The 27,832-nt window shown below is 37.8% G+C and overlaps 1 protein-coding gene across 2 annotated transcripts in view; it reads left to right on the top strand.

Moving 5' to 3' along the window:
* Positions 1–27,832, top strand: part of PPME1 (protein phosphatase methylesterase 1) — an 88,116-nt gene that overhangs the window by 32,855 nt on the left and 27,429 nt on the right. For both annotated transcript variants that reach the window (XM_028115870.2, XM_028115869.2), the window contains exons 4-8: positions 7,459–7,516; positions 7,981–8,032; positions 20,726–20,880; positions 22,608–22,698; positions 26,759–26,824. In XM_028115870.2, the coding sequence (XP_027971671.1) occupies positions 7,459–7,516; positions 7,981–8,032; positions 20,726–20,880; positions 22,608–22,698; positions 26,759–26,824 (422 nt within the window). The remainder of the gene's footprint in view (positions 1–7,458; positions 7,517–7,980; positions 8,033–20,725; positions 20,881–22,607; positions 22,699–26,758; positions 26,825–27,832) is intronic.

The following is a 27,832-nucleotide window of genomic DNA, read 5'->3' on the forward strand; positions in this document are numbered from 1 at the left end:
GAGAGGAGCAGTGGTATCTCATTAGCACATGCAGCCTCAGAAGCCTAGGTTTTGCCAGTCTCCAGTTATCAGCTTTGGTAACTCTGAGGGACCTGGAACCAACCAAGTGTGAATTGAATCTGAAGTGTCTGCTGATTTCTGTTTCTTCTTCCAGTTAATTCAGTTCATGTTAGCAAATAATTACTTGAGTATATTCTCTAATTCAGGTTTTGTGCTGGGTTACTAAGGACAGAAAAAAGAGATTTCACTTTTTAATAAGATCAGCTAATCAGGAAATAACCTGTTAAATCCCCACTTTGTACCAGGCCTTATGTTAGGTGCTGTGGATACAGCAGAGAATTAAACACGTCCTATCCTCTTGTTCGTACCATGTTTTGAGTGTAATGGGGAAGATCGGAAAGATGAAGATGGTACGTGTATACAAATAACACGCCCCCCCAAAATAAAAGCTTTCATTTCAAACAAATGGGTTTTAATCTCAAAACAGCTTAATCTGTCAAACTTTAGTTTCTCAGTCTGTAAAATGGGTATAACGCTACCTAAGTCAATAGGGAAATTGTGAGAATGAGTAAAAGAAATGAGCCACTTGATAAAGTGCTTGACTCAAGCACTCAGTTTTAGATAAATTTATAGCATCTATATGCAAGATACAAAAGTAACAGAGGAGGGAATTATTAACTCTGGTGATGATTGAGGGGACTATAAAGAAAGTTGCATTAAGAAAGAGGACATCTGAACTAGGTTTTGAAGACTTAATAGAAGTTGGATTAGTAAAGAAGGCGTTCCAAGGAGAGAGAAATGCAGAAGCAATGAAGGCTGTAACAATGAAGTATGTTTTGGAAATTTTAAGTAGCTTGAGTCTAAAGTATGGGGGTGGGGAGCAGGACAGGAAGTGACTAGAGAGATCACACGGGCAAAATTATAGGAGGGCCTTTTATACCAGGCTAGGGAATTACACCTTATGTCTTTATTTCAGGGTAATAATAGAGGGAACTGTTTTTAAACACTTCCCCATTCATATCCACATTAAATATATCTTAGGCATGTCAAAATTAGGGAGGGGGTGTGGAAAGCATGTTTTGCTTGAAATAATCACAAACACATCCAGACGGAAAGTTCAGGGAAGTTGAATATTTTGATATACTTCTACCTACATCTAATTGAGTATCACTGTTTTAGGCAATAAGTTACTGAAAGTTATTAATCAAGATACTACTATAGCTAATGGATTGGGCCAGAGACACAAATGGAGGCAGGCAGACTAGTTAAAAGGTTTTTCTTGTATTACACAATTCTAAATATTTGATATCTTATGGTATGTTAATTTCTCCCAAAAAGGAGAATGTTTAATTAAATTTTTTCACCATGTATAAACACTACTTAGAATAGTACTGTTTTAGGCTACCCAATTTATTTATGAATGTAGCATCAGTCTAATACCAAAACTAGGCCACAAAAATTCAGGAAGACTATGAACCAATTTCACTTATAAAATAGATGCAAATTCTAAATAACAGCAGATTGAATCCAATAGTGTAGTAAAATAATAATACACTGTAACCTACTAGGTTTTATCATAAGAATCTGGGAGTTGTTCAGCATTAGAAAATCCATCAGTGTAATTAATCTCTCAGTTCACTTGATACCAAAAAGGGTCTTGATCAAATACAGTACTCACTTAGGTTGCAAACTCTTGGCAACTGGGAATAGGTGAAGAACTCCCTTAACTTTATTAAGTTTATATACCAGAAAATTATATAAATAGACTTAGTGGTGAAACATTAGACACTTTCTTTTAAAGTCAGGGACAAGATAAGGATGCTTTTTCCAGCATTTATACTGGAGGTTCTGGCCAAACAATAAAACTAGAAAGAAAAATGAGTTTTCAAGATTTGAAAATACTGAGAATTGTCATTATTTCAAAATATTGTCCTCCAAGAAAATCAGCTGAGAAACTACTAGTTAAGCCATAGTTTACAAAATCAGTATCTTAAAATCTGCCTTTTCTAAGTATTAGCACTTTATAAATTTGGAAATATGACAGGAAAAATGATCCTATTCCTAAAAAGCAACAAAACTATAAAATATCTGGGCATAAGCCTTATTAAAAAAAGTGTAAGACATTTATGGAGAAAACATTAAACTTCACAGAAGGATATAAAGGAAAACCTGAATAGACAAGTAAATCATGTTCCTGTATGAATCTGATAAACGTTAAAATCTCAATTGGATTTTTCATGAGACTTGATCAACAAACTCTAAAATACACACAGAAGAATACATGCCCAGTGATGACCAAGATAATTTTGAAAAAGTGAGAAGGGACACGCACTCTCAGATATCAAAAGATATTCTAAAACTATCAATAGTGTGATATTTGGAGAAGGAATAAAGAAAATTTAATATACAACAAAAATAACAATCCAAATGGATTAAACTACTGAATTAAAAAAACAAAACTTAAGAACATTCATATATGATGTTGGGGCAGGTTAACTTTCAAAAGTTAACCACAAGAAGTAAAAGCCATAAAATTTCTGGGTTGCGGCAAAAGCTGTTCTAAGAGGGAATTATATAGCAATTCAAGCCTATCTCAAGAAACAAGGAAAAAAATCAGAACAGTCTAATCTTACAGCTAAAGGAACTAGAAAAAACAAACAAAGCCCAAGGTGAGCAGAAGAAAGGAAATAGTAAAGATCAGAGCAGAAATAAAAGATGGAGAGACTAAGAGAACAATAAAAAAATCAGTGAAATCAAGAGTAAGTTCTTGATTTATTTATCTTGAAAAGATAAATAAAATTGACAAATCCTTAGCTAGACTCATCAAGAAAAAATGGGACGCAAATAGGTAAATTCAGAAATGAAAGAAAAGTAACAACTGATACCACAGAAATACAAATGATTGTAAGAGAATACTATGAAAAATTATATGCCAACAAACTGGACAACCTAGCATAAATGGATAAGTTCCTAGAAACGTACAATCTTCCAAAACTGAATTGGAAGAAAGAGAAAATCTGAATAAACCAATTACAAGAAACAAAATTGAATCAGTAATCAAAAAACTACCAAAAAAATGGAGCAGCTGGGTGGCTCAGTCAGTTGAGCATTCGACTCTTGATTTCAGCTCAGGTCATGATCTCATGAGATTGAGCCCCATAGTGGGCTCCACGCTCAGTGGGGAGACTGCTTGAAGATTCTCTCCCTCTGCCCCACCCCCCCTTGTGTGCACATGCTCTCTCTCTCTCTCTAAAATAAATCTTGGCAAGGGAAACAAAAGCAAAAATGAACTATTGGGACTTCAACAGGATAAAAAGCTTTTCCACAGCAAAGGAAACAGTCGACAAAACTAAAAGACAGCCTATGGAATGGGAAAAGATATTTGAAATGATGTAACAGATAAGGGGCTGGTATCCAAAATCTATGAAGAACTCATCAAACTCAACACCCCCAAACAAAAAATCCATCCAAGAAATGGGCAGAAGGCATGAACAGACACGTCTCCAAAGAAGACATACAGATGGCTAACGGACACATGAAAAAATGCTCAACAGCATTCAGCATCAGGGAAATACAAATCAGAACTACAATGACATACCACCTTATAGCTGTCAGAATCGCTAAGATTAACAACTCAGGAAGCAACAGGTTGTTGGTGAGGATGCAGAGAAAGGGGAACCCTCCCCAGAGTGACTGGTGCAGCCACTCTGGAAAACAAGATGAGGTTTCTCAAAAAGTTAAAAATAGAGCTACCCTGTGGCCCAGCAATTGCACTACTAGGTATTTATCCAAAGGATACAAACATAGTGATTCTAAGGGGCGCATGCACCCCAGTGTTTATAGCAGCAATGTCCACAATAGTCTAACTATGGAAAGAGCCCAGATATCCATTGATGGATGAATGGATAAAGATGTGTGTACATGTGTACACACACGCGCACACACACACACAATGGAATATTATTCAGCCATCAAACAGAATGAAATCTTGCCATTTGCAAGTCTATTTCTAGTTCTATTACTCTAATGAATACCTTTAAAGAGAATAATTATTATGGACATGTTCTGACACTTTCTTATTATTTATAAAACATGTTACTCTCTGAATTTACTTAGTTCTTTCATTGTTTCCTGGTCTTCGTTTGCCACACTAGGATGTAAACATTATGAGAGCAGAACATTGCCCATCTTTTTCATACTGTAATCGCATTACTCAGTTGGTGCCAGATTTTAAAAAGATGTAGTATAGAAAGATTTGTTAAATAAGTGAATGGAAAATCTGTTTTTAACATTATTGTCAATGTTTAATGACAGGCACATAGATCATAAATTATTGCTTTCAAGATAAAGTTGGAATTGGCAGTTATTCCCTTCAAGTGAATATTTTGCTTTTTTTCAAATGTAGAGCAATAAAGCTAATTTGACAGTATCTTTGCCACTTAATTGTTTTAAGATTTATTTTTATTTATTAGCATGAGCAAGAGGAAGGGCAGAGGCAGAGGGACAAGCAGACTTCCCACTGAGTGGGGAGCCCGATGCGGGGCTCGATCCCAGGACCCTGAAATCATGACCTGAGCTGAAGGCAGACGCTTTACCAACTGAGCCACCCAGGTGCCCCGTCACTTAATTTTATTTCCAGAATACAGATTTGTTTTTGGCATTGAAGGCTTTACTACCACCATAATGTGTTAAATAATTCTTGTAAGTTAGCTTTCAGTAACAAATAAGCAAAGTATAGTAGAATTTCAGTCCATTATTCTTTTTAAAGGTATTCATTAGAGTAATAGAAATAGAAAGAGACTTGCTTTTCTAGGTGATTCCTAGAAAATTTTATTTACTTATTTTAAGTAATCTCTACCCACAATTTGGGCCTTGAACTCACAACCCCAAGATCAGGAGTTGCATGACCCCCCCAACTGAGCCAACCAGATGCACCTCTAGCTGATTTTTTAAAATGTGATTTAATACACTAACACTGAACTATCAGAAAAAGAAAACAATGCCATCTACAATAGCAAATAAATAAAATACTTAGGAATAAATTTAAGCAAGGAGGTGAAAGATTTGTACACTGAAAATTACAAGACATTGATGAGAGAAATTGAAGAAGACACAGAAAAATGGAAAGGTACCCCATGTTCATGGATCAGAAGAATTAATATTGTTAATATGTTCATACTACCCAAAACCCTCTACAGATTCAATGCAATACCTGTCAAAGTTCCAATGACATTTTCCACAGAAATAGAAAAAAAAAAAATTCCTAAAAGTTGGGTGGAACAGCAAAAGCTACTGAATAGCCAAAACAGTCCTTAGAAAGAAGAAGCCAGGCATCACAATTCCTGATTTCATATTTGAATCCAAAGCTATAGTAATCAAAACAGTATGGTACTGGTTTAAAAATAGACACATAGGCCAATGGGACAGAATCAAGACCCCAGGAATAAAGCCATGCATATATGATTAACTAATATTTGATAGGGGTGCCAAGAAGACTCAATGGAGAAAGGATAGTCTCTTCAATAAGTTGGTGCTGGGAAAACTGGATAACCACATGCAGAATGAAAGTGGACTCCTTATCTTACATCACTCTCAAAAATTAACTTGAAATGGTTTAAAGATTTAAATGTAAGACCTGAACCTGTAAAACTACTAGAAGAAAACATGGGGGGAAAGCCCCTTGACGTTAGTTTTGACAGTGATTTTTTGGGTATGGCACAAAAAGCACAAGCAACAAAAGCAAAAAGAAACAAGTGAGAGTACATCAAACCCCAAAGCTTCTGCATAGCCAAAAGAAAAGAAAAAAGAAAAAGAAAAAACTATCAGCAAAATGAAAAAGCAACTTACAGAATGGGAGAAAATATTTGCAAACCACCTATCTGATAAGTGGTTAATATCCAAAATATGTAAGGAATCCATATAACTCAATAACAGCAAAAAATCCAATTAAAAAATGGACAGAAGGGCACCTGGGTGGCTCAGGTGGTTAAGCGTCTGCCTTCAGCTCAGGTCATGATCCCAGGGTCGTGGGATCGAGTCCCGCATAGGACTTCCTGCTCAGGGGGGGTCTGCTTCTCCCTCTATTCCTCCCCCCTGCTCGTGATCTCTGTCTCTCTCATGCTGTCTCTCTCTCTGAAATAAATAAATAAAACCTTTAAAAAAATGGACAAAAGACTTGAATAGACATTTTTCCAAAGAGAACATACAAATGACCAACAGGTACATGCAAAGATATTCAACATCTCTAATCAGGAAGATGCAAATCAAAACCACAATGAGTTATCACCTCACAACTGTTGGCTATTATCAAAAAGACAAGAGAGAAGCATCGGAAAGGCTGTAGACAAAAGGTAACCATTGTGCACTGTTAGTGGGAATATAATTTGATTGCTGTGGCTAGTACTTCCAGTACTTCGTTGAACAGAAGTGGCAAGAGTGAGCATCTTTGTCTTGTTCCTGATCTTAGATGAAAAGCTCTCAGTTTTTTACCATTGAGTATGATGTTAGCTGTAGGTTTTTTGTATTTGGGCTTTATTAGTATATTGAGGTATGTTCCCTCTAAACTCACTTTTTTGAGAGGTTTGTTATGAATGGATGTTGAATTCTATCAAATGCTTTTTCTGCATCTATTGTGCACTGTTGGTGGGAATGTAAATTGGTACAGCTGCTGTGGAAACAGTATGGAGGTTCCTCAAAAAATTAAGAGTAGAAAGATCATATATCCATTAATTCCACTCCTGGGTATTTACCCAAAGAAAATGAAAACACTAATTTGAAAAGTACATGCACCCCTGTGTTTACTGCAGCATTATTTATAATAGCCAAGATATAGAAGCAACCTAAGTGTCCATTGCTAATCAAATGGATAAGGAAGATGTGATATATACACACAATAGAATATTACACAGCCATAAAAAATAATGAGATCATGCCATTTATGACAACATGGTTAGATCCAGAGGGTATTATGCTAAGTGAAATAAGTCAGACTGGGAAAGACAAATACCGTATGATTCCATTCATATGTGGAATCTAAAAAAAAAATGAATTAACAAACAAGAAGCAGAATCAGAGCTATAAATACAAAGAACAAACTGATGGTTGCCAGAGGGATGGGGATGGGGGAATGGGCAAAACGGGTGAAGGGGAGTGGGAGATACAGGCTTCCAGTTATGGAATGAGTAAGTCACAGGAATAAAAGGCACAGCATATAGTCAGTGATACTGTAATAGTGTTGTATGTGGTGAGCATAACAGTGTATAAACCTGTCAAATCACTGTGTTATACATCTGAAACTAATGTAACAATGTATGTCAGCTATACTCAAATAAGGAAAAAAGTGAAACGTCTTCCTTTGATTATTTTGAGGTTCTTGAATTCTGATGGCAGTCCATTCAACAAAGTTATTGTTGGTGATGGGGAAAGACTTACTAACCCAGATTTTCCTTATCTTCCTAGGCGGCGATCATTAGTAGGGTTCAGTGTAGGATTGTGGCTTTAGATCTGCGAGGTCATGGTGAGTGATGTTCTTAATTAGTCATTGACTCAATGATATATTTGCCAACCCCTTTGAATAGTGTTATTACAAATTTCAGTGTGGTCACAAAATAACCTGGCCTGTTCCATTTGGGCTCTTTGAGGGAAGTCTTAGTTTCTATAAAAGATATTTTATAAATATACACACACATATATGTGTTGTTGTTTAGCTTAAAAAAAAATGTCCTTTAATGTAGCCAAATTCTGATGCAGTGATGTATAAGGAATATGGATGAATCTTTGCTAGGGTACTGGAATTATATCCTCCTTAGGGTGGCCAACTATAAAGATGGATCTGTAACATAGAAAATCCTTGCTAAGTCCATCATACACAATTATAAAGTCTGAATTTCATTCCCCAAAATGAGATTTTTGAAAGAGAATACTCTGGCTTTTATAATTCCTATCATTGAGAATTTTATTTTTTAAATATTTTCTTTTTAGGTGAAACAAAAGTCAAGAATTCTGAAGACCTGTCTGCAGAAACAATGGCAAAGTAAGTAACATAATATTGTTTATACATCACCTGGCTTCCATTACTGTTATAAATAGTAGTATAACTATTACTCTCCTGGTGAGATTGTTGGACAAAAATTAACATAGAGAATATTTTACTTCTGTTGTCTTTCCTCTGTATTTGGTATCTTCTTAGTATTTAAACTTGAAAGAAACCTCCATCTTTCTTGATATATTCAGTGTTATAGTCATCACATAAAGCACTTGAAAATTCTTTGAGTTTGTGTTGCTTTTTGCAAAGTTTTCTTCTATTGACAGAGTTGAATAGAATCTGGATATCTATTGGGAACTTATGCTTAGAAAGTGGTTATATACAAAAGGCCCTACCCTGTATGATGTTTTTAAGGTATCCTGCCCACGTTCTTTGTCCAGCTTCCTAGTAAGACAAGAACAAGGTATTAAAGAATAATTAATTATACCCTGGACCTCCAAGTACAAGATGGTGGTAGTATATACAATGGCCTCAAACCTGGTCACTCATTAGAATCACCTAAAAAGTGATTAAAATACAGATGATTTGGCCTTATCCCAGACCTGCTGAATTAGTGCTTCTACCAGGGGGATCTGGGCATTTATTTATATTTTGATAAAGCTTTATAAAGAAATCTTATGCAGCCAGTCCTGTGACTGGTGTTTAGGAACCACTGACCTATATTGTAAACAGGATTCTTCTAACTACCCTGCTTTAATACATGGTCTCTGAAGTATTTGACCAACTTGTAGCCAAAAATATCTTGTCTCTTCTTACTTTAGTGTTTTTTTATTTTTTTTTTAAAGATTTTATTTATTTATTTGAGAGAGAATGAGAGATAGAGAGCACGAGAGGAAAGAGGGTCAGAGGGAGAAGCAGACTCCCTGCTGAGCAGGGAGCCCGATGTGGGACTCGATCCCGGGACTCCAGGATCATGACCTGAGCCGAAGGCAGTCGCTTAACCAACTGAGCCACCCAGGCGCCCTACTTTAGTGTTTTAATCCAAGAGTGAATTGTGTTTCCTTCAGAACTCAAACTCATGTGGCCATAGGTTTAATGTTATAGTAGGTGCTATTTGTGTGCTTTCTGTCTGCCAGGCTTTATTAAGTGTAAATTAGGCATTTATTAAGAATAAATAATTTATTGGGACTCACAGTTGGTTAAGCATCCAACTGTTGCTTTCGGCTCAGGTTGTGATCTCAGAGTCATGAGATCAAGTCCCATGTCAGGCTCCATGCTTTGCGGGGAGTCTACTTGAGATTCTCTCTCTCTCCCCACTGCACTCTCTCTCTAAATAAAGAAATAAATCTTTTTTTAAAAAAGAATAAATTATTTAAGTTATTTATTTTAATTATCCACATTATTCTGTAGTCCAGATATTATCTTGTTTTTTTTTTAAGATTTTATTTATTTAATTGAGAGAATGAGAGAGAGAGAGAGAGCATGAGAGGGGGGAGGGTCAGAGGGAGAAGCAGACTCCCTGCTGAGCAGGGAGCCCGATGCGGGACTCGATCCCGGGACTCCAGGATCATGACCTGAGCCGAAGGCAGTCGCTTAACCAACTGAGCCACCCAGGCGCCCCCAGATATTATTTAAAAAAAAACAAAACAAAACAGTGAGGACACTAACTCATAGATTGAAGAACGAACTGTATGAGGCACACAGTTAATAGAGCAGAATTGTGATCATTCAACTATAGTGCTTGGCAGAGAGAGAGAGAGAGAGAGAGAAATAACAATGTATGATACCATTCCATTCAATGAGCGTATTCCTGAGAAACCATGAAAAGGGAGCTAAAAATCTGCTCTCTGAGTTATTCCTAATGCCTTTGTAATGTGAGAACAATAAAGCCCCAAGTAATCAAGTATATTGGTGATACCTCTAGAAAGATTTGTGAACAATTTTTAAAGATTTAAAGTGTTTCCTGACTGTTGACAAATCCATCATCTAAGTGGCCAGGCTGCTAAAGAGTTATGATGGCTTGGATGACGTTCTATAGAAAAATGGAGAATTAATTGAGGACCTTAACGATACATTGCCTAATATTGTATCAGTCTGGGACAATCAGGAAAAAAAGACATTAGAATTTGAACAGGGCAAGTTTAATATAAAGATCTATTAACTATAATAGGGGATTGAAGTAATGAAGAATTGCTAGTAAGAAGTAGAGAGAACATTAAAGAATGTATGTTTAATTAACTTGATTGTGAGAGTCATTTCACAATGTATCCATATATCAAATCATTACATTGTATATTTTATATATATTACAATTTTACTTATCAGTTATACCTCATTAAAACTAGAAAAATTTTCAAAAAAGAAAGGAAGAGGGAGGAGGAGCAAGATGACAGAGAAGTAGGAGACCTAAATTTCGTCTGGTCCCAGGAATTCAGCTAGATAGGGATCAAACCATTCTGAATACCTATGAACTCAACAGGAGATCGAAGAAAAGAATAGCAGCAACTCTCTGAACAGAAAAGCAACCACTTTCTGGAAGGTAGGACGTGTGGAGAAGTGAATTCGAGGTGATATACAGGAAGATAGACTGTGGGGGGAGGGAGCCTCCTCATCCGGCTACCAGCAAGTGATAGAGCAGCGGAGCACAAAATTGGAAGTTTTAGAAGTCTGCTCACTGGAGCGAGCAGAAGTTTTAGACTGTCTGCTCGCTCCAGTGGCTAAGCAGGGGGTGGAACCCTCGCGGGACAGTGTGGTCTCAGGACCCTCGGGGTCACAGAAAGACTGGGGGTGCCTGAGTGCAGCAGAGCTCCCAGGTATTGGAGTGGGGAAGCCGGCTGCAAAGACGGAACCAAGGAGTGGGCTCTCAGCTCGGGGTTGCCATAAACTGATCTGTGGCACAGTCGGGCCACTGCTTTTCCAGCAGGCACCCAACAAGCGGCAGATCCAGGGAGACTCCCCTTCCTCCCCTGGGAGAAGTGGCGCGGGAGTGCACCACAGGGATCTGCTGGGTTTGGAGACTCCAAACAGGGTCGTGTGCCAGAGATAGAAATGCTCGGTCACAGGCTGGGTGAGCACGGAGTGTGGCCGGAGACTGGGGAGACAGGAGTGATTGACTGCTTTTCTCTGGGGGCGCACTGAGGAGTGGGGCCCCGAGTTCTTGGCTCCTCCGGGGCAGAGATTGGGGCCACAATTTTCACTCTCGTCCTCCAAAGCTGTACGGAAACTTGCAGGGAACAAAAGCTCCCGAGAGCAAACCCGAGCAGATTACTTAGCCCAGACGGCAAGGGCAGTGCAATTCCTCCTCGGGCAAAGACACTTGAGAATCACTGCGACAGGCCCTTCCCCCAGAAGATCAGCAAGAATGGCCAGCCAAGACCAAGTTTACCGATCAATGAGAATGGCAGAACTCCAGCACTAGGGGAATACAGCACATAGAATTCATGGCTTTTTTTCCCAGGATCCTTTAGTCTTTCAAACTTAACTTTTTAAAATTTTCTTTTTCTATTTTTTTTTGAATTTTTCTTTTTCCCTTTTTTAACCAACATCTTATCAATTCCTTTTTTTAAAAATCTTTTTTATTTTTCATTTTTAGAGTCATATTCTATCCCTTCATTGTAGTTAACCTTATTTTTGGTATATATGTAAGTTGTTCTCTCTTTAAAATTTTGGGATACAGTTTCTTCTAATAGACCAAAATATACCCTAAATCTCTAGTATATGGCTTTGTTCTAGTCTCCTGCCTGATCACATTCTCTCCCTTTTTTTTTTAATTTCTCTTCTTTCTTTTTTCAACCAACTTCTTATCAATTCCTTTTATAAAATCTTTTATAATTTTCATCTTTACAGTCATATTCCATCCCTTCATCATACTTACCCTTATTTTTGTATATATATAAGTTTTTCTTTCTTTAAAATTTTGGGAGGCAGTTTCTTCTAACAGACCAGAATACGCCCAAAATCTTGTGTGTGGCACTGATATATTCACCAGCCTGATCATATTTGATGATATCCTTTTTTTTTTTCTTTTTCTTTTTTTTTTTCTTTCCCTTTCTTTTCCCCTGGTTTCAGGTCTCTTCTGACTTGTTTAGTGTATATTTTTCTGGGGTTGTTATTACCCTGTTAGCATTTTGTTCTCTTGTTCATCTCTTCTCCTCTGGACAAAAATGACAAGACGGGAAAACTCACCTCAAAAAAAAAGGCAGTACCGATTTCCAGGGACCTAATCAATACGGACATCAGTAAGATGTCAGAACTAGAGTTTAGAATGACGATTATAAAGATACTAGCTGGGCTTGAAAAAAGCATGGAAGATACTAGAGAAACCCTTTCTGGAGAAATAAAAGAACTAAAATCTAACCAATTCGAAATCAAAAAGGCTATTAATAAGGTGCAATCAAAAATGGAGGCTCTAACTGCTAGGATAAATGAGGCAGAAGAGAGAATTAGTGATATAGAAGACCAAATGATGGAGAATAAAGAAGCTGAGAAAAAGAGAGATAAACAACTACTGGATCACGAGGGCAGAATTCGAGAGATAAGTGATACCATAAGATGAAACAATATTAGAATAATTGGGATCCCAGAAGAAGAAGAAAGAGAGAGGGGGGGCAGAGGGTATATTGGAGCAAATTATACCAGAGAACTTCCCTAATTTGGGGAAGGAAACAGGCATTAAATTCTAGGAGGCACAGAGAACCCCTCTCAAAATCAATAAAAATAGGTCAACACCCCGACATCTAATAGTAAAACTTACAAGTCTCAGAGACAAAGAGAAAATCCTGAAAGCAGCCCGGGACAAGAGGTCTGTAACCTACAGTAGTAGAAACATTAGCTTGACAACAGACCTATCCACAGAGACCTGGCAGGCCCGAAAGGATCGGCATGATATATTCAGAGCACTATGCCAGAAAAATATGCAGGCAAGAATACTATATCCAACTAGGCTGTTATTGAAAATAGAAGGAGAGATAAAAAGCTTCCAGGACAAACAAAAACTAAAGGAATTTGCAAAGATGAAACCAGCCCTACAAGAAATATTGAAAGGGGTCCTCTAAGCAAAGAGAGAGCCTAAAAGTAACATAGACCAGAGAGGAACAGAGACAATATACAGTTACAGTCACCTTACAGGCTTGCAGGGAACAAAATACAATGGCACTAAATTCGTATCTTTCAGTAGTTACCCTGAATGTAATTAATGGGCTATTTGCCCCAATCAAAGGACACAGGGTATAAGATTGGATAAAAAATCAAGACCCACTGATATGCTGTCTGCAAGCGACTCATTTTAGATGCAAAGACACCTCCAGATTGAAAGTGAGGGGGTGGAAAACCATTTACCATGCTAATGGACATCAAAAGAAAGCTGGGGTGGCAATCCTTCTATCAGACAAATTAGATTTTAAACCAAACACTATAATAAGAGATGAGGAAGGACACTGTATCATCCTTAAAGGGTCTATCCAACAAGAAGATCTAACAATTGTAAATATCTATGCCCCTAACATGGGAGCAGCCAATTATATAAGCCAATTAATAACAAAATCAAAGAAACACACTGACAACAATACAATAATAGTGGGGGACTTTAACACCCCCTCACTGAAATGGACAGATCATCTAAGCAAAAGATCAACAAGGAAATAAAGACTAAATGACACACCAGACCAAATGGACTTCACGGATATATTCAGAACATTCCATCCCAAAGCAACAGAATACACATTCTTCTCTAGTGCCCATGGAACATTCTCTAGAATAGATGACATCCTAGGTCACAAATCAGGTCTCAACCGGTACCAAAAGATTGGGATCATTCTCTGCATATTTTCGGACCACAATGCTTTGAAACTAGAACTCAGTCACAAGAGGAAAGTCAGAAAGAACTCAAATACCTGGAGGCTAAAGAGCATCCTACTAAAGAATGAATGGGTCAACCAGGAAATTAAAGAAGAATTAAAAAAATTCATGGAAACCAATGAAAATGAAAACACAACTGTTCAAAATCTCTGGGATGCAGCAAAGGTGGTCCTAAGAGGAAAGTATATAGCAATACAAGCCTTTCTCAAGAAACAAGAAAAGTCTCAAATACACAACCTAACCCTACACCTAAAGGAGCTGGAGAAAGAACAGCAAGTAAAGCCTAAACCTTCAGGAGAAGAGAAATAGTAAAGATCAGAGCAGAAATCAATGAAATAGAAACCAAAAGAACAGTAGAACAGATCAACGAAACTAGGAGCTGGTTCTTTGAAAGAATTAAGGAGATTGATAAACCCCTGGCCAGACTTATCAAAAAGAAAAGAGAAAGGACGCAAATAAATAAAATCATGAATGAAAGAGGAGAGATCACAACTAACACCAAAGAAATACAATTATAAGAACATATTATGGGCAACTGTATGCCAGCAAATTAGATAACCTGGAAGAAATGGATGCATTCCTAGAGATGTGTAAACTACCAAAACTGAACCAGGAAGAAATAGAAAACCTGAACAGACCCATAACCACCAAGGAAATTGAAGCAGTAATCAAAAATCTCCCAATAAACAAGAGCCCAGGGCCAGATGGCTTCCCCGGGGAATTCTACCAAACATTTAAAGAAGAATTAAAACCTATTCTTCTGAAACTGTTCCAAAAAATAGAAATGGAAGGAAAACTTCCAAACTTATTTTATGAGGCCAGCATTACCTTGATCCCAAAATCAGAGAAAGACCCCATCAAAAAGCAGAATTACAGGCCAATATCCCTGATGAACATGGGTGCAAAAATTCTCACCAAAATACTAGCCAATAGGATTCAACAGTACGTTAAAAGGATTATTCACCATGACCAAGTGGGATTTATCCCTAGGCTGCAAAGTTGGTTCAACATCTGCAAATCACTCAGTGTGATACAGTACATTAAGAAAAGAAAGAACGAGAAACATATGATCCTCTCAATAGATGCAGAAAAAGCATTTGACAAAGTACAGCATCCTTTCTTGATTAAAACTCTTCAGAGTGTAGGGATAGAGGATACATACCTCAGTATTATAAAAACCATCTATGAAAAACCCACAGCGAATATCATTCTCAATGGGGAAAAACTGAGAGCTTTCCCCCTAAGGTCAGGAATACGGCAGTGGGTGCCTGGGTGGCTCTGTTGGTTAAGCAACTGCCTTTGGCTCAGGTCATGATCCTGGAGTCCCAGGATCAAGTCCCGCATCGGGCTCCCTGCTCAGCAGGGAGTCAACTTCTCCCTCTGACCTTCTTCCCTCTCATGCTCTCTCTCTACCATTCTCTCTCAATAAATAAATAAAAATCTTAAAAAAAAAAAAAAGGAATACGGCAGGGATGTCCACTATCACCACTGCTATTCAACATAGTACTAGAAGTCTTAGCCACAGCAATCAGACAACAAAAAGAAATAAAAGGCATCTGAGTCGGCAAAGAAGAAGTCAAACTCTCACTCTTTGCAGATGATATGATACTTTATGTGGAAAACCCAAAAGAATCCACCCCAAAACTGCTAGAATTCATACAGGAATTCAGTAAGTGGCAGGATATAAAATCAATGCACAGAAATCAGTTGTGTTTCTGTACACCAACAACAAGATGTAAGAAAGATTAAGGAGTCAATCCCATTTACAACTGCACCCAAAAACCATAAGATACCTAGGAATAAATCTAACCAAAGAGGCAAAGAATCTGTACTCCGAAAACTATAAAATACTCATGAAAGAAATTGAGGAAGACACAAAGAAATGGAAAAACATTCCATGCTCATGGATTGGAAGAACAAACGTTGTGAAGATGTCAATGCTACCTAGAGCAATCTACACATTTAATGCAATCCCTTTCAAAATACCATCCACTTTTTTCAAAGAAATGGAATAAATAATCCTAAAATTTGTATGGAACCAGAAAAGACCCCGAATATCCATAGGAATGTTGAAAAAGCAAAGCAAAGCTGGTGGCATAATTCCGGACTTCAAGCTCTATTACAAAGCTATAAACATCAAGACATCATGGTACTGGCACAAAAACAGACACAGATCAACGGAACAGAACAGAGAGCCCAGAAATGGACCCTCAACTCTGTGGTCAACTAATCTTTGACAAAGCAGGAAAGAATGTTCAATGGAAAAAAGACAGTCTCTTCAACAAATGGTGGTGGGAAAATTGGACAGCCACATTCCAAAGAATGAAACTGGACCATTTCCTTACAGCACACACAAAAATAGACTGCAAATGGATGAAAGACCCAAATGTGAGACAGGAGTCCATCAAAATCCTAGAGTGGAACACAGGCGGCAACCTCTTCGACCTCGGCCGCAGCAACTTCTTCCTAGAAACATCGCCAAAGGCAAGGGAAGCAAGGGCAAAAATGAACTATTGGGACTTCATCAAGATAAAAAGCCTTTGCACAGTAAAGGAAACAGTCAACAAAACCAAAAGACAATTGACAGAATGGGAGAAGATATGCAAATGACATATCAGATAAAAGGCTAATATCCACAATCTATAAAGAACTTCTCAAACTCAACACCCAAAGAACAAATAATCCAATCAAGAAATGGGCAGAAGACATGAACAGACATTTTTCCAAAGAAGACATCCAAATGGCCAACAGACACATGAAAAAGTACTCAACATCACTCCGCATCAGGGAAATCCAAATCAAAACCTCAATGAGATACCACCTCACACCAGTCAGAATGGCTAAAATTAATAAGTCAGGAAACAACAGATGTTGGGGAGGATGCAGAGAAAGGGGAACCCTCCTATACTGTTGGTGGGAACGCAAGCTGGTGCAGCCACTCTGGAAAACAGTATGGAGGTTCCTCAAAAAGTCGAAAATAGAGCTACTGTACAACCCAGCAATTGCACTACTGGGTATTTACCCCAAAGATACAAATGTAGTGATCTGAAGGGGTACGTGCACCCCAATGTTTATAGCAACAATGTCCACAATAGCTAAAGCCAGGATGTCCAACAACAGATGAATGGATAAAGAAGATGTCATACACACACACACACACACACACACACACACACACACACACACACACACAATGGAATATTATGCAGCCATCAAAAAAAAGAAATCTTGCTATTTGCAACAATGTGGATGGAACTAGAGGGTATTATGCTAAGCGAAATAAGTCAATCAGAGAAAGACATGTATCGTATGATCTCACTAATATGAGGAATTTTTAATCTCAGGAAACAAACTGAGGTTTGCTGGAGTGGTGAGGGGTGGGAGGGATGGGGTGGCTGTGTGATAGACATTGGGGAGGGTATGTGTTATGGTGAGCACTGTGTATTGTATAAGACTGATGAATCACATACCTGTACCTCTGAAACAAATAATACATTATATGTTTAAAAAAAAAAAGGATAGTAGGAAGGAAAAAATGGAGGGGGAGAAATCAGGGGGGAGACGAACCATGAGAGACTATGGACTCTGAGAAACAAACTGAGGGTTCTAGGGAGGAGGGGGGTGGGGGCATGGGTGAGCCTGGTGTTGGGAATTAGGGTGCTTATTGAATGGAGCACTGGGTTTTTATACGCAAACAATGAATCATGGAACACTACATCAAAAACTAATGATGTAATGTATGGTGATTAACATAACATAATAAAATTTAAAAAAATTTAATCAAAAAAGAAGCTTTTAGCATCAGGAAAAAAAAGAAGAAAGAATATAGGAATAGCAGGTTTAAGAAGCTGCCACAATCCCCTTGGGCAGAGATGGTACACTAATGGAAGAGGTTGAGATTTAGACCTTGCTGTAGAGGGCTTGACTGTGGCTTACTGAAGGCAGAAAAGTCATTTGGATGCCACGTTGGCAGAACTTTGCGAGATTTCTGCCCTCTAGGGTGCCAGGAAAGCTGTTCACAGAGAGGTGTGTCACTAGAGGCACTTTGCAACAAAGTATTGAGGGTGGTTCCGGAGATCTGCTTTACCACATAGTGCCTATGCTTAAACAATGAGGTAACTGTGTAGTTAAAAGTTTGTTAGGAGGGTAGATCTCATGTTAAGTGTTCTTACCACACCTACACTCACACACAAACTTTTGGAGGTGTTTATTAATCATGGTGATGGTAACACAGGTGTAAACATTATTTACCATCTTTTGTATATCAATTTTACCTCAATAAGGCTAGGAAAAAATTTGGGCATGGGGGATGGTATGCTGGAGAAACCACCTGTGCTGCAGGATTTGGGCGCTCGGGAAGCTCTGTGTGTTGTAGGGATTCCCATGCTGCAGGACCTGGGTCCCAGAGGAGGACAGGCTTCAGGAGCTTGTGAAGTGATGCACATGAACCAGGAGCAAAACCTTCTCTTTCTGCAGGGTCTCTCTTGCACCCTCTACTGATGAAGCTTAATTAACATCATGCCAGCTGGAAAGGAAAAAATATTTAAAGGCCTCAGATCCAGTTTTGGAGAACATAAAATGAAGGGTGAATTGGAGCTGAAAGACAATAAGTTAACTTTTAACAAAAGTTAAAAATAAATCAGATAATTAAGACTATCTAGAATGATGAAGATGATTACCAAGAATCAGAAGAGCCAATAATTTAGATTCTTGTGAAATAGCCAAAGCAATAAAACATTTATATGATTTCTGAATTTAGTTTCTCTGAAACAGAAATCTCCAAATGGGCATATTTAATGGACAATTAATGGGATTTTCAAGTAGTACTGACAGCACAATTTTTGCCTTGTGTATCAACTTCAGAACCTCAACCCTACATAAAATGCAATTCCACTGAAAGTAGAAGAACCAAGATTTGAGTTCAGGTTGCTCTGATATTCTTTTTGTGTTATGTCTGTGATATGCTATATTGCTTCTCAGGAAATGAACCCAGTATTAATAAGCATAATAGAATCTCCTTATAAAGCCTCTGCCAAAACTGTGGTATATCCATTTAGAGGCTAGTTTTATAGATAACATCTGCTACTTCATCTTTATTTTATTTTTCTGGAACTTCAGAACATGTCTCAAGGTACTAATCTTGGTAGTTTGGCTAAACTTAGTAAGAATAAATTTCTCCTGATGGTAAATGATCAAGTGATTGATCATAACCACATTTTACCTTTCCTAAGTTTAGATACATTATGGAATTGGTTTGTTTCAGACCCTGTCCACCTTCATACATGCATGAAGCAGATATCATAGAACCCCTCCAACTCAGTTACTGAGTATTTTTTCTTTTTAAGAGACCTGTATACTTAGATAATCTTCTGTAGCATCCTTTTGCTTTATTATAGCTGTTACTAACCAAAACTTTTAGCTTTAAATTTAACTCCAAAGGAATATTAAACTATTGCTTTTTTCACTTATAAAATTAGACGGGCCCTCCTTATCTCCCATTCAGATTGTCTGCAGGTGCTACAGCTACCCTATTCGCATCTGTAATTGTTTTATGAGATTTTTAAGATTCCTTCTGAAATAATTAATAGCATTTGTCTTTGCCATTCTGAATACCCTGGAGATCATATTCAAAAGGCTGTGTTCCTATATCCACATGTGCTATATTTGGGTAACACTGTGTGGGTGCTTGATGTATATAGTAACACCCAGCAAGACCAAACTGTCTTTTGAAGTTAACTGACTCAGCCACTCTCAAAAGTAGACGGTAGAGCCAGTGGTCTCTAAAAACATACCATACGTACCTATTGCTGTAGTGAAGAGGGCCAGCCTATAGGCAAATCAAACCCAAGTTCCTTTTTCACTTCTCATTTTCAAAACTTTTCAAAATTTTCAAAAATTTTCAAAATGGATCCACTCATAATTCAAGACTTGGACAGAAGCCAATAAAAATTAGCTCTGAACATCTTGTTTCCCCAGAACATTGTATTTAAATTTTGTTCATACTTCAAATAACTTTACATAACAAATATAAGTAATAAGTAACATTTGTATAGCATTTACACTTTTCAAAGTAGTTTTCATTTACTGTTTCAGTTAATCTTCAAGGCAATCTAGAATAGTAAATCATATTCTTTTCTTTTTTTGTAAATCACATTTGTATCTTCATTTTATAGATATTGAAACTGTCTGAGAGATTAAGTAACTAATTCAAGTCCACATAATAAAAATTAAACTGGGGCTACAATTCATCTTGTGACTCTAAATTTTACTACGCTATATAATGCTTGATAAAATTGTTTTCCTGTTTTATAGTTGGGGAAACTGAAGCATAGAGTGCTTACATTATTTGTCCAGTTTCAAGCTTAGGTTTAAAATAAAGGTATATGTAATTGTACTAAATGTGTGGAAAAATGAAAGTGTGATGTAAATGAAAATCAAAAAATTTGGGTTCTTGGGGCACCTGGGTAGCTCAGTTGGTTAAGCATCTGACTCTTCATTTTGGCTCAGGTCATGATCTCAGGGTCATGGGATCAAGCTCCCTGTTCGGCTCTGCACTCAGCACAGAGTTGCTTTGAGATTCTCTGCCTCTCCTTCTCCTTCTGCCTCTCTCGTGCTCTCTCTCTCTCAAATAAATAAATAAATCTTAAAAAAAAAAAAGAAAATTTGGACTTTTAGTCCCATTTTTCAGAAGAGCTAGATGTGTGGCTACATGTATAGATACTGGGGGGCATATTAAGAGATTTACATAGGTATATTTGCAAGATGGCCCAGTGGACCTTTACAGTCTTAGGACTCATTACAGACCAAAGGAAAGAGTTAGGAAAGAAAATGATTTTAACACTGTTGTCAGAGAGCATTCTCAGCTTTTTTTCCTTCTCTTTGCAGAGATGTTGGCAATGTGGTTGAAGCCATGTATGGGGACCTCCCTCCTCCAATCATGCTGATTGGACATAGTATGGGTGGTGCTATTGCAGTCCACACAGCATCATCTAACCTGGTGCCAAGTCTCCTGGGTCTCTGTATGATTGATGTTGTAGAAGGTAAGTTTTCTTAGTACTGACCAAATCAAAATCTTTGATTTATGAGAGACATCCATGGTAGATTATTATTATCTTGTTTTAATTTATTGTTGATTTCTACTCATCTTGAACTATGTCCCTCTGACTTGATATCTTTTTTTATGTTATTTTGTAGCAAAGGCATTCCCAAGTATTTTTTAAATTGACATGTAACTTTTTATTAGTTTCAGGTATATAACATAATGATTCAATATATGTATATATTGTGAAATGATAACACAGTATGTGTAGATAACATCCATCACCACACATAATTACGAATTTTTTTTCTTGTGGTGGGCACTTTTAAGATCTACTCTCTTAACAGCCTTCAAATATACAATACAGGAGTACCTGGATAGCTCAGTCGATTAAGCAGCCGACTCATGGTTTCGGCTTAGGTCATGATCTGAGGGTCGTGAGATAGAGCCCCGGGTAGGGCTCCATACTCAGCATGGAGTCTGCTTAAGATTCTCTGCCTCTCCCTCTTCTTCTCCCCCTGCTCGCATGTGTGCACGCTCTCTCTCTCAAATAAATAAATAAAATCTTTTAAAAAACCAACAAATATACAATACAGTATTTTTTCCTTTTTCTTTAAATTTTTTATTGTTATGTTAATCACCATACATTACATTATTAGTTTTTGATGTAGTGTTCCATGATTCATTGTTTGTGCATAACACCCAGTGCTCCATGCAGAACATGCCCTCCTTAATACCCATCACCAGGCTAACCCATCCCCCCACCCCCCTCCCCTCTAGAACTCTCATTGTTTTTCAGAGACCATCATCTCTCATGGTTCGTCTCTCCCTCCGATTTACCCCCCTTCATTCTTCCCCTCCAGCTATCTTCTTTTTTTTTTTCTTAACATATATTGAATTATTTGTTTCAGAATACAGATCTGTGATTCAGCAGTCTTGCACAATTCACAGCACTCACCATAGCACATACCCTCCCCAATGTCTATCACCCAGCCACCCCATCCCTCCCACCCCACCCCCACTCCAGCAACCTCAGTTTGTTTCCTGAGATTAAGAATTCCTGATATCAGTGAGGTCATATGATACATGTCTTTCTCTGATTGACTTATTTCACTCAGCATAACACCCTCCAGTTCCATCCACATCGTTGCAAATGGCAAGATCTCGTTCCTTTTGATGGCTGCATAATATTCCATTGTGTACAATACAGTATTTTTAACTGTAGTCACTATGCTGTACATTACATCCTTAAGACTTATTTATTTTATAACTGGAAGTTTGTACCTTTTGACACGTTCCCCCATTTCACCCACACTCCATGTTATATAATCATTTTCCATGTCATCATAAACTCTTTGTAGATATCTTTTGTGGCTGCATAATTTTTCAATTGTATGTATGTCCCATAATTTTATTTAACATTTAAAAGAAGCTGCATGTCTTTTATGACCCAGCCTCAGAAGTCAAACTATTGCTTATACAAGTCAGCCCCTATTCAGTGTGGGAAGACTACATAAGGGAGTGAATACCAAGAGGCAGAAATCACTGGAGGCCATCTTGGAAGCTGCCTATCACATCAGTCTTCTGAATTTTCTTAAGCTGCGTCTTTTTTTCCCAGAGCATCACTGATTTCTCCTATCATTGAGGACAAATGTACAGTTAACCCAGTAAGGGTAAATGCTTAGAATATGTTAAGTGCTGTAGTTAAAATATTTGTTTAACATCTAGGTACAGCCATGGATGCACTTAATAGCATGCAGAATTTCTTACGTGGTCGTCCTAAAACCTTCAAGTCTCTAGAGAATGCCATTGAATGGAGGTAACTCACAAATCTATATTGTCTGTATTTTAAGTGTTAGATTGTAGCTGTCCTTTTTCATCACTTCAGGCACCAAGTTCAAAGGAGTAGTTCAGTTTCCAAGCCTTAGCTTTATTATGATATGTGCGGAAAGAAACAGTTATGTAAAGAGCAGAATTTTTTTTTAATATTTTAAATGTTTCATACTTGGCCCAGTTATCTAAAATCCATCCTTTTTCTGATACACTGTAGTACCTCCTAGAATTTTAATAATTATGGATCATCTGTCTAGCTATTTCCATCTCTGAGGTAAGAGTCTGGACTAAATGAGGCTCTAAGGCCTTTTCCACTTCGGATGCTTCATGGTTCTAGATTCACTTTCTGTGTTCCAGAGAAAAAGGTGGAGAAACAGAAAGGATCTGCATAGGTTCCTTTCTCAGTTTTTATTTGGGTTTTGGGTAAATAAAATCTCTTTGGGTAATTGGTTTTCAGAAAAATCACAGACAGAATTGGCTATGGCTTCCACTTAAGTAAAGGCTGTTTTGTCATTAATTTGTTCATTAATTCAATCAATTATTTGATTAAATATTTATTAAACATTTTGTGCTAAAGGGTGACATTTCAAAAATGAGTATAATACTGTCTCTCCCACAAGGAAATCAGTCTTAGGATAAATATCCTTAGTATCCTTGTCTTCCTACCTGTTGTTTAAAATCATCTCTAGGTCCTTTTTCAGACCCTTTTTCTAACTCCTCCGAACCACTCAGATTACTCATTTGATCAAATTGCTAGAGGCCTCTGTCTATATTATATTGTACTATTTACCTCTTAAGTCTTCTAATGCTCCCCTAAAAGATACGCTTATATTGTCAGTTTTCATGTGTGTCTTAATGCTTCTCCTATATCATAAGGGCAGAAGCTATCCTCTGTTTCTTTTGTACTTTCATATAGCATACAGCATGCTGCTGCCTGCCTTAGCAGGCAGAACATATCTGTTCTATGAATCAGAGACATCAAAAGGAAATGAAGGACCTGGTAAATAGAGCCTAGGTAGTTTTTCTAAGACAGAGGGTCTCATGCCAAATATGGCTTGCCAAAATGATGTTTGTGTTTGGTGAGGTTGCTTCTCTCTCCCCTTGTTCACACTACTGAGATGCAGAATTCCTGTTCTCTCAGAAGCACCAAAGTTCTCTCCCTGTTTGGCAACCACAGCATTTCAGAACGTAGCTGCTGCCAGTTCAGCAAGTACCTCAGGCACCCTGCCTTCTTCCCCAGTAACAACCAGTGAGAAGACAATTCCAAATAACTTTTTAAATTTATTCAGTAAACTTTTTTTTTTTGTACCTAAGATGTGTCGGTACCTGATTTAAGAACTGGGGATGAATCAGGCTTAGTTCCTATCTGTCAAATAACTGGGAATACAAATAAGTAAATATGTAGGGCGCCTGGGTGGCTCAGTCGTTAAGCGTCTGCCTTTGGCTCAGGTCATGATCTCAGGGTCCTGGGATCGAGTCCCACATCGGGCTCCCTGCTCGGCGGGAAGCCTGCTTCTCCCTCTCCCAATCTCCCTGCTGTGTTCCCTCTCTCGCTGTCTCTCTGTTAAAAAATAAAAAAAAAAAATCTTAAAAACAAAAACAAAAAACAAATAAGTAAATATATAAACACAATGAAGGAGGCACAGGAGTTACAGAAGATAGGTACTTAATCCGGCATGGCAGTTGTGGTGGACCTTCTCCTAAAAGAGATAGAGTCTTGATTCTAGTGGCAGATGTGGGACAGGAAGAGGATTCTATTGGTTGTATGTTAAAATGTTTTGGGTTTCTGAGAGCCACTGATTTTTAGAACCCACTTCCTGAGCCTGAGAATCAGAAAGAATCCAATGAAGTATTTCATAATTTTGTTTTGTACTCTGCTGGATATCTGAATAAAGTTCATGACTCATGGCTATTGTGGCTATTCCAGATGAAAAAAAAATGTTGACATACAAGGCCAACCTGTTTAATTCAGTAAGGATTTAAAGCAAAGTGAATTCCCACTTCTACTTTCTTGGTCATCCTAATGAGAGGCCATAGGTTATTGTCATTAGAAGCCTAGGCTTTGAAGTTGGACAGATAAGGATTTGCATTTTGGTTTCACCACTCTGGCTGCTCTGAGGAAAACACTAGGGAAAGGAGTAGGGAGTGGGTGTGTTAATGGAAGTGGGAAATTGGTTAAGAGGCAATTGTAGTAGTATAGGAGAATAATGATGGTAAGCATAGACTAGGATGGCAACAGAGGAAGTAATATGTCATATTTGGAATGTATTTTGAGGGTAGAACTGACATTAGGCAGGGTAGACTGCCTAATGGATTGGATATCAGCAGAGAAATGGGGGTTGGAGGCAGGAAGAGGCACAGCATTCAAGGATGAGTTCTAGGGATTTAGCCCAAACAATTGGGTGAATGGTAGAGACAAAGAGAAGTAGATTTGGGAGCAAGTAAAAGGTCAGGAAATCAGGATTTTTGTTTGGATAAGCTAAAATGCTTATTATGCATCTAAGTGGAAATGTTAAGTAAATACTTGTATATACTTGTTAAAAGAAGTTGAGTTAGAGATAAATTGGAGAATCATTATTGCGTAGATAATATTTAAGAAAAAAGATTCCTTTAAGATAACTTTTTTTTTATGATAGCTTTTTGGAGAAGTTTTGTTGTATAGGAGAGCAGAGAAGTGGGGTAGTATCTAGTAGTGAATGTGGGGTTGAGAATGTTTTCAAAGGCTGTTTTATAAGATCCACTAGAGGAAAAAAATGACCCACATGATAACTATAAGAAGCAAGGTCCTCATAAGCAAGAGGGGATAGGAACTGTGCCCAAGTTTGGCCTTGAATAGGAACAGAGGTGTTTCATATATTAAACAGTCATCAAGGCAGGGTGTATGATTATAAATACTGGTGTATTTGTAGATTCTGTAGATTCAGTTGGTAGTAGAAAAATGAAATAATCATTCTGATTGTGTCTATTTATCATTAAAATAAGAAACAAGGTCATTATCTAAGGGGGTTGCCCTTTAAAATTTTACACAATTTTTTAAGCTAAAAAAGTTAGGTTTAAAGAAATGTGTTCTGGGGGCACCTAGGTGGCTCAGTCAGTTAAGCATCTGCCTTCACCTCAGATCTTGATCCTGGAGTCACAGAATCAAGCCCCACATCGGGCTTCCTACTCAGTGGGGTATCTGCTTCTCCCTCTGACTCTCCCCACTCTCGTGCTCTGTCACTTTCTCTCTCTCAAATAAATGGATGCAATCTTAAAAAGAAAGGAGAAGGGAAGGGAAGGAAAATGTTCTGGTGGCCTGCTTCGGATATTGTTTCCAATTCCCCCTGGGACATGCAGCCATTTTGCTTGGCCCTTAAGCATACATAGGTAGATAACTGAGAGAACTAATCTATTAAAATAGCATCTAAGCTCCTGAATTCTGTATCATGGCATGCAGGGCCCTGTAGGAGCTTGTCTCTGCCTGCCTGTCCCTTTCTCCCACTCACACTCCCCTTTTGCTCTCGCCCGCTTCTCCTTGCACTCTGTCCTCTAAAATCCTCATCCAGTTGACTTTTCCACATCACAGTGCCTCTGTTCACAATGTGCACTCTGCTTGCAATGCCCTGACCACCCTCTTTTATCTTCCGCCTAACTTCTTTTCTCCTCGGTTTAGGCGGGACATTTGAGGAGCTTTCTTTAACCTGTTCACTCAGAATGAAGTGATTCGTTTGAACCTTGACTTTATTATATTAAAACTATGTTTGTGTTTCTTTCTCCCTGCTGAATTACCAGGTGCTTCTTGAGCACAGGCCTGGCACATAGTATCCTCCTGGTAAATGTTTGCAGAACTGAAATGGCTTGAATGTCTTTACTTAATTTTTACTACTTGGCTTATAGCCATAATAACCAGGTAGGAAGTAGGAAGTAGTGGTAATCTCCATAGTAAGCTGTATTGGTAAACACAACTTTGTAGAGGTTCCATAGAATCTGCAAAATTATCTATTTGACCCTATGACATGATAAGATGGATGCTAAATAACCTCCTCTCTCCCTTCTCACTTTTTTAGTGTGAAGAGTGGTCAGATTCGAAATTTGGAGTCAGCCCGTGTCTCAATGGTTGGCCAAGTCAAACAGTAGGTCTTATTTTTCCCTCTTGGGCTGGTTAGAGACTGAAACATGGTGAGGGAATTACAGATTGCTTCTTGTTATACACCTGTTCTACTATCCTGAATGCGTTTATTATTTTAGATAATTTTTACAAGTGAGCTCAGTTAGGCTAGCCTCATAGCTTTTCTTTTTTGAAGAACTCCCAAAGCCTGTATAATACAGGATTACCTTTTTAATGCAACTCTGCGTCTTAAAAAGTGAAGAATCCCAGAGAATGGACATTAAAAACTATTTTAAGGGTCCACTCTAGTGCTGGAAGCTATGATTTTATTCTGGTAATGGTCTCCTTCTTAGCCAAACCTGATTGTGAGGAAATCACAGTATAAAAGCTTTAGTGAAAGCCAGATTCTAAGGCTAAGCTAAAGTTATATAGCCCAGCTGATCTTCTTGGATAGGGTTACATGAGTCCTGAGTATGGCTTTGTAGTCACAAAATAAACTTTTGATAAATTGAGAAAATGTTGCCCAGTGGAACAGATAGGGAACACAAGAGTTGATAAAAATGATAATGGCATTACTGAATGCCTGCTATTTGCCAGGCACTGTGCCAGGTATTTAATATCCATGTTCTCATTTTAAAAATCCTGTGGAAATTTTAAACCTATAAAAGTAGAATAATACAATGAACCCCAGTATACACATTGCCTGTTTTCAACAGTTACTGACTCATGGCCAGTCTTGTTTCATCTGTGCCCCTTATTTTCCCCTAATTACAGAATATTTTTAAATAAATTCCAAGATTTCAGGATACCCTAAATGGTAAGGACACTTAAAACACAATCACAATACCGTTATCACACCTAAAAAAGTTAATAATTCCTCAGTATCATCAAATGTCCATTCAGTATTCACATTTCTAATCGACTCACTGATAATTTTTTTATATGTCAAATCAGAATCACAATAAGGTAGATACATAGCAATTGGAGGATATAACTCTTAAGTATCTTTGAATTTATAGGTTCCACTTGTCTT

This window comes from Eumetopias jubatus, unplaced genomic scaffold (assembly GCF_037043125.1).
Source record: "Eumetopias jubatus isolate StellerSeaLion01/CBP00866 unplaced genomic scaffold, mEumJub1_p1.0 scaffold_13, whole genome shotgun sequence".
Classification (NCBI taxonomy): Eukaryota; Metazoa; Chordata; class Mammalia; order Carnivora; family Otariidae; genus Eumetopias; species Eumetopias jubatus.